At 40.0% G+C, this 8,367-nt stretch overlaps 1 protein-coding gene across 1 annotated transcript in view; it reads left to right on the top strand.

The window, feature by feature from the left end:
- gabra3 (gamma-aminobutyric acid type A receptor subunit alpha3) overlaps positions 1-8,367 on the top strand; it is a 301,027-nt gene that overhangs the window by 271,580 nt on the left and 21,080 nt on the right. The window contains exon 9 of the mRNA XM_056446783.1: positions 4,043-4,248. Within this exon, the coding sequence (XP_056302758.1) occupies positions 4,043-4,248 (206 nt within the window). The remainder of the gene's footprint in view (positions 1-4,042; positions 4,249-8,367) is intronic.

The raw sequence follows: 8,367 nt of genomic DNA, 5'->3' as shown, positions 1-8,367 counted from the left end.
TGTAAATTTAGTAATGTTCAACTCAATTTGTTTGTTTAAATTCACTCATTCATTCATTCATTCATTCATTTTCAACCGCTTTTCCGGGGCAGCAGTCTTAAGAAAGAACCCCAGACCTCCCTCTCCCCAGACTCTTCCTCCAGCTCCTCCAGGAAATCCCAAGGCGTTCCCAGGCCAGCAGAGAGACATAGTCCCTCCAGCGTGTCCAAGGTCTTCCCCAGGCCTCCTCCCAGTGGGACATGCCTGGAACACCTCCCTAGGTAGGCGTCCAGGAGGCATTCGAAACAGATGCCCGAGCCACCTCAGCTGAATTTTCTCGATGTGGAGGAGCAGCGGCTCTAAAGCTCCTCCCGGGTGACAGAGCTCCTCACCCTATCTATAAGGGTGTGCCCTGCCACCCTGCAAAGGAAACACATTTCGGCCGCTTGTATCTGAGATCTTGTCCTTTCAGTCATGGTCCGAGAGTAGGAACGTAGATTGTCTTTCGGCTCAGCTCCTTCTTTACCACAACGGACCGGTACATTGACCGCATTACTGCTGCCGCCGCACCAATCCACCTGCCAATCTCACACTCCATCCTTCCCTCCCTCGTGAACAAAACCCCAAGATACTTGAACTCCTCCACCTGGGGTAAGGACTTTCCTCCAACCTGGAGATGGCAAACCACCTATTTCCGGTGGAGCACCATAGACTCGGACTTGGAGGTGCTGATTCTCATACCAGCCACGTCACACTCGGCAGCAAACCGCCCCAGTGCATGCTGAAGGTCCATGTTCAATGAAGCCAACAGAACAACATCGACTGCGAATAACAGATGAAAGCTTGTGGACCCCAAACCGGACCGCCTCCAGTCCAAGGCTGCGCTTTGAAATTCTGTCCATATAAATGATGAACAGAATTGGTGACAAGGGGTGTTTAAATTCAACCCATAGAAATAGTTTGCAAGCGCTTACCTCACAAACATTTAGTAAATCCAATGAATCATTTCCTAGTGTACTCTAGGTTTGTTGTTTTGACCAGCTCACAGCATTAACGTCCAGGTTTAACACCTTTCTGCACGGCGTTTGCATATTCAAAGTCAATCCAAAGACATCAGCATTGGTGAACTGGAAACACTAAATTGCCTGCAGGTGTAAAAGTGTAAGTCTATCCATCCATACCAGGGTTTTTTCTCTCCGTCTGCAGTCTGAGATGCTGGATCTGCTCCTGCTTCTACACCATTTAAATAAGACAGATGGCTTGGAAAAATGGATGGCAGTGTTAATGGACCAGTGCCTGCCATAGAATAGATTTATGTTTTACGCTTTACAATAAGATTTCGGTTAGTAGCATATGGTATTAAGATTCTTTCACACTCTAAAAATGAGAAATACCACATTTATTAATCTTTTATAGGCATTGATAACACATATTTAGGATCAAAAGTAAATATTTGTTAATAGATGCACTAAGATGAACATTTGTTTTAACCAACATTAATAACACTTCAGTTCAAGCACTAATTCCCACTATTAACTACTCACTGTAAAAATGCAAAGACAAAAAGTAAAGACAACAAACACTGTATGTTGCTTTTAACTTAATTTAATGAGTTAATCAGGATTCAGCTACATTTTATTACAAGTTATGCAACGTTATTTTAATATTTTTACTCAGTTTGATTGATTTAAGTTGAGATGACTAATATAAAAAATAAGACATCAATATTTGAAGAGTTCAGATGCAAAAACCTCTGAATGCTGTCTCAAATTTCCATCAAAAATGAGCATTATTCCTTTATTTATGTTAAGTTGTTTCACTTTGAAGACCATGAAAAGAAGTGACTCTTTGGCATAAAAGTAAACTACTAAACCTACTCACAGGAGCCTGATAAAGTGCTCATTTTAGAAGAAATGAGCCTCCAGATGGCATTAGAGGTTCATGAACTCTTCATTTGTTTACGCTGCTTGCTTGTATAATTAATAATACAATATCGGCTGTTTATTAGTATTTATAAAGTAGGATCTTATTCTACATCACTAATCCTCCCCAATATCTGAAATAATAAGCAGTCGAACCTGAAATTATTCATACCCCTAGCAAAATTCACAATTTTTGTTGGAATGTAAATAAATGCTAAGAAAAAAAATCTCCAATGATGCCTCTTGCACATCATCTTATTATCTTTTCGGAAAGGACTGTGTCATTTACGGTCAACAAAAAAAATTGTTGGTGGAATAAAGTGAAGTTTCACAAACTAATTTCGAGAGGACCACGTGATAGGATTGACTACAGATGATCCCTATCGCTAATCACTAACTAGCCAATCGGATCATTCTAAATTTAATATAAATAGCCAGCCTAAACTTCATTTCTCATCTTCGTTTTGGAAACCAACCCCTGCCCCCCACCCATCCATCCCTTCTTCCTCCTCCTCAATTCTAAGTTTGGGCGACACGGTGGCGCAGTGGCTACACTGCTGCCTCACAGCAAGGGGGTCGTTGGTTCAAACCATAGACTGTAAAATATATGGACGTAGTATCCCTGACGTCACCTATAGATTTCTGAACACTACAAAAGAAGCTACAAGTAGGCGCGGCCAACCGTCGCCATTTTGTTCGCGCGTCATCGCACCCACGGCGGGATACCAAACAAGGGCAAAGAGGCGGAGAGTGGGCGGAGCTACAGACTCCTGCTGGCACTTTGCTTAGACCTGGCAGACAGACTTTACTTTGGGAGAAACGCTTAATACTTTATTACCTGCGACTCGTTTGTGTTCTGACCACATGTGCTTGGCTGTACACTATATCAATAAAGTGTTTAGACTTTTAAAAACACTGTAGTAATACATTGAGCCACTAAACATTGCTCTTATGATGTTTTTCTACAGGAGGAAAACGCGAAATACGTCCAAACACTTCAGATATAGTGTGTGTTAGTAAATGCAAGACTATTGATGAACTCCAGCATAACACTGTATGATAACGCTTCAGATGACTGTTCTAGAGCCTACAGCTAATCAATCTGTCACATTCTGGAGTGCTTTACGGGTCTAAAGAAAAATATTAAGTGATAAATGATCTTAAATAAAACACATACATTTATAGAGATGGTATACAAGTATATAACTTTACTCACATGGGAAACGAGGCCACGTGAATGGTTTGTGAGCACAATTAAGTGCACACAGCATCCCATATCATCTGATAATTGTAAGAAATAAGTCCAAAAGGCAGCTGACTGTGTAAAGCCACATAAAACAACACAAAAATACGATGAATATGCCGAGATCAGTGGCTAATCTGCCGGATTCAGCTGAGGTGAAGTGACGGTGACCAGCGAGACCTAGCTGTCACTCAAGTGGCCACGCCCTTAATTATGCAAACTTAATATAACCTAATATAAAGGAAATGGATGAGTTATAAAATAATTCACCCCCCTCACAGTTGTCATGGAGGGTAATAATAGCTATATGAACCAACATCGTTCTTTGTACCAGGCTGTAAACACCTTTTTTTCTGCTGTAAAGTTGGCCATTCTAACAGTGGGCTCAATTACAATTTGCTCTATTATGGAGCCAGGACTAGCGGAATTTAGATGAATTGCAGTTTCAGTTACTTCCGTATTGGCCTTCCCGAGGGAGAGCGGGAGGTTGCCGCTTGGTTCAAACGCTAGCTGAGCCAATCGACACTCTGGGTTTTCCTCGGGTACTCCGGTTTCCTTCCAAACTCAAAAAACATGCAACAAAAGTTAAAGTCACAAGCACCTACTATGTACAAACTGGCGCAGTTAGCGGTCTATTCTTGGAAAGTTATCGAGAACTACCTGATCTCGTATCCTTCCTAATGCTTATTGACCAGGCAGGAGCCTTGGGCTCATCTATCTCCGAGCTCAGGGTTCTCTCCCTGGGACAGCATGCCAAACCTGCTAAAATAGAGAAGCATTGTCTAAATTTGAGCCATAATTTGCCAAGGGGTATGAATAACTTACTTACAGCACTTCTAAATCAACTATAAGTTCCAGTGCGTTCACTTCTCTAATGCTCATTTATTTCTGTTCTCAGGTGTCACGACCGTCCTGACTATGACCACACTGAGTATAAGTGCCAGAAACTCACTTCCCAAAGTGGCCTACGCTACAGCCATGGACTGGTTTATGGCCGTCTGCTATGCGTTTGTGTTTTCGGCTCTCATTGAGTTTGCTACAGTCAACTACTTCACCAAGAGGAGCTGGGCCTGGGACGGCCAGAAAGAAGCCCAGGAGATGCGGGTGAGATAACATTTACCTTTATACTTGAGTCATACATGACAGTACATAATATTTAACTAGATATTTTTCAGGTAGTTCACTAGTATTCAGCTTAAAGTGACATTTTAAAGGCTTAACTAGGTTAATTAGGGTAAAGTTAGGGTAATTAGGCAAGTCATTGTATAACAGTGGTTTATTCTGTAGACAATCCAAAATGAATATTGCTTAAGGGGGCTAATAATATTGACCTTAAAATGGCTTTAAATTTAAAAACTGCTTTTCTTCTAGCTGAAATAAAACAAATAAGACTTTTTCCAGAAGAAAAGATATTATAGGAAATACTGTGAACAGTTCCTGAATCTGTTAAACATCATGTGGGAAATATTCACAGGAGGGCTAATAATTTTGGCATCGACTGTAAGACTGTGTCATGGAGATAATAGGTACATTATTTTAAAAAGTCATCAGAAGGAAAGACGTTTACGTTTCTCGAAATGGCAGAACTCGACACAAGCCTGAGTGTATTTCTCACTGTGATCAATCACTGTTTCATTTTCCAGTATTGACTTTTTTAACAGAGTTCCTCCCTGCAATAAGCAATAAATATTCAGCATATAAATTCTAAACTGATGTGGGCTCTCTTGTTAGAAAGCTTGTCACTATTGTAATTTTTCATGGTGGTGGATGTTGCTGTTCAATAAGTTTGCCAACCTCTCTCTATTCAATTCAGTTGTCAAGTATTGCCAAAACATTGCAGATTACATAAACAATGAATAAAATATTAAAGTGAGTATATAATACATACTTACATAAATAATAACACTCAATTCGAAATGTGATAAATACATACACAAATAAGAAAAAAACTATATATACTAATAATAATAATAAATAAAAAATTAAATAAAATAATAATAATATTATAATACATATCAATATAAAATAAACTAAGTTACATTATTATTATTATTATTATTATTAATGGATTGTGATTATATTATATTTATTAATATAATAATATATTTAAAATATGTATAATGAAATACAGTAAGGTCCATAAATATTTGGACATTGACACAATTCTAACATTTTTGGCTCTATACACCAACACAATGGATTTGAAATGAACAAGATGTGCTTTAACTGCAGAATGTCTGCTTTAATTTGAGGGTATTTACATCCAAATCAGGTGAACGGTGTAGGAATTACAACAGTTTGCATGTGTACCTCCCACTTGTTAAGGGTCCAAAAGTAATTAGACAGAATCATAAATCAAACTTTCACTTTTTAATATTTGGTTGCAAATCCTTTGCAGTCAATTACATCCTGAAGTCTGGAACGCATAGACATCAGCAGACGCTGGGTTTCATTCCTGGTGGTGCTCTGCCAGACCTCTACTGTCCTCAGTCCCTGCTTGTTCTTGGGGCATTTTTCCTTCAATTTAGTCTTCAGCAAATGAAATGCAAGCTCAATCAGAGTCAGATCAGGTGATTGACCTGGCCATTGCATAACAATCTACCTATTTCCCTTCCAAAACTCTTTGGTTGCTTTTGCATTATGCTTTGGCTCATTCTCCATCTGCACCGCAAAGCGCCGTTCAATGAGTTCTGAAGTATTTGGCTTAAAATGAGCAGAAAATATTCCCTGAAACACTTCAGAATTCATCCTGCTGATTTAGTCAGCATCACATCATCAATAAATACAAGAGAACCAGTTCCATTGACAGCCATACATGGCCACGCCATGTCACTACCACCACCATGCTTCACTGTTTAGGATCATGAGCAGTTCCTTTCCTTCTCCATACTCTTCTCTTCCCTTCACTCTGATACAAGTTGGTCTTGATCCCATCTGTCCAAAGGATGTTGTTCCAGCACCCTGAAAGCTTATTTTAGAACTCTAATCTCTAATTCCCGTTTTTGAGGCTCACCAATGGTTTACATCTTGTGGTGAACTCTTGGTGACAGCTCTTTGGATCTCATCTGGAGAGTTGACAGCAACAGATTCCAAATGCAAATAGCGCACTTGAAATGAACTCTGGACCTTTTATCCGCTCATCGTAATTGGGATAACGGGGGAATAACACAGACCTGGCCATGGAGCAGCTTAGAAGACAATTGTCCAATTACTTTTGGTCCCTTAACAAGTGGGAGGCACATATGCAAACTGTTGTAATTTCTACACCGTTGACCTGGTTTGGATGTAAATCCCCTCAAAATAAAGCTGTGTGTGTGTGTGTTAGTTTGATTGGGCCCCCTAACAGTAACTCAATCCACCACCCCACCCTAGCGGTGCCCCATCCAGGGAGGGGGGTCGTAAAATGCCCAGGTTTAGTTTATAATAATGTTTCTGACTTGTTTTGTCCACTGGCTGACTCTCTATGTGTTGATGTCAATCTCTCTCTCTCTCTCTCTCACACTCTTACTCTTACTCTTACTCTTGATTATTGCCACCCTCTGTCCTGGCCCTGATAACCTCAGAAAAATTAACTACTCTCGGCTAATGGATGGGGATTGTTGCAGAAAAAAGCTCAGCACGGTGCCGTATTGCCCACAGTGTGTGGAGATATTGTACCTGGGCAGCACTAATATAAATTGCTGTTTTGTCTTCCAGTTGTAACCCTATCCATGCGTAATCTAATAAACGCTTTACTTCTTCATTAACTGTGCAATAGAAAGGAAATCTCATGTTTTGCTTTCACCACAGAGTACAATGCAAAGCTGAGAGTATGTATGTGTTAATAGCTATAAACGATGTGTAAAACCATTTATTCACAGTGGCCAAAGGTAGAAGGATAGCTGTTGCCCAGTATACTATAGATATGTACTACAGAGGAGGTCAAAATTCAATCTTTCAATATTTGAAGGAATTTTAGTTGTCTACGCTGTAAACAAATAGTTAGTTTTTCACAGATGATGATCAGATAAAAGTGTGTATGATGGGGGGGACACATGAGTGGAGTTTGCAGCACGTTTCCAGCAGATTGCAGAAGATCGAAATTGTTGATGTGTTGATTGTAAAAGGCCTCACCCCTTCATCAGTCCGCCATCACAGTGCTTCAGTATTATTATTCCCTCCAGAACTGTCTTAAGCATCTGTCTGCACTTCCGTCTCACGCCTCCAAAAGCCACCGTATTCATCGCGTTCATTGCATTTTGTCTTCGTCTCCTGAGGCGCAGCTCACGTATTAGCCAAGAAAAACACCACAGTGGCAAATCCCAATGTACTAAACTACATTTCTCTGATCAATATTAGCTTCAGTTTATCAGAAAGTGATGATTTTATTCATGTTGACTCTTTTGCTGCTTTATTCACCAGTGCTTTATGTGATATTCCAGTTTTATTCACATCTTTGAATAGAAACATAGCTAATAACATCAGAATTTCATCAGATATGATTCTGTCAGTATATTTATGGATGTCCAGCAGTCTCACATCATTGATCTGCTGATGACTGGTTACATCTTCTCTAATTGATGGCCTCTGCTTTCGTTCATTCAATCATTTTTCTTCGGCTTAGTTCCTTATTCATCAGGGGTGGCCACAGCGGAATGAACCGCCAACTATTCCAGCGTATATTTTACGCAGTGGATGCCGTTCCAGCCGCAACCCACTACTGGGAATCATCCACACACACTCACTTTCACACACACTCATACACTGTAAACCCTGCTGTTGTCGTTACTAAAGTTATTAAGTTAATATATCTTGACATTACTTAAGATACCAAATTTTGGCATCACAACTTAAACAGGTGTCGTTAAATTACTCATTAACTAGCAAGAAACGTTTAATTAATATTTTAAGTTCTCAGAACTTAACATTTCAAATTTAAACGATTCACCATGTCTCTGTTTAAAATGATTGGTTGAGCTTTAAATTCTGCCTTGACAACCGTTCTGATTGGTCAATATGTTATAATACACAAGCAGGGCTTAATTTGTGGCGGAACACATCGTATCCGGATCCGGCACCTCTAAAATCTAATCCAGCACCTCGTTTTACCAACCGCCCTCCTCCACTGTCCGCTTTTTACTTTCACTTTCTTCCGCGACTCCCCAACCCTCTGTACTTTTGTCCAAGACAGCCCCCTTGAGTTTGTGATGCTAAATTTTGCTGAAGCGCAGCAGGACAGAGGCA

This window comes from Danio aesculapii, chromosome 21 (assembly GCF_903798145.1).
Source record: "Danio aesculapii chromosome 21, fDanAes4.1, whole genome shotgun sequence".
In the NCBI taxonomy this organism is placed as follows: domain Eukaryota; kingdom Metazoa; phylum Chordata; class Actinopteri; order Cypriniformes; family Danionidae; genus Danio; species Danio aesculapii.
Note: the sequence above shows the minus strand (reverse complement) of the source record. Positions and strands in the feature narration are given on the sequence as shown.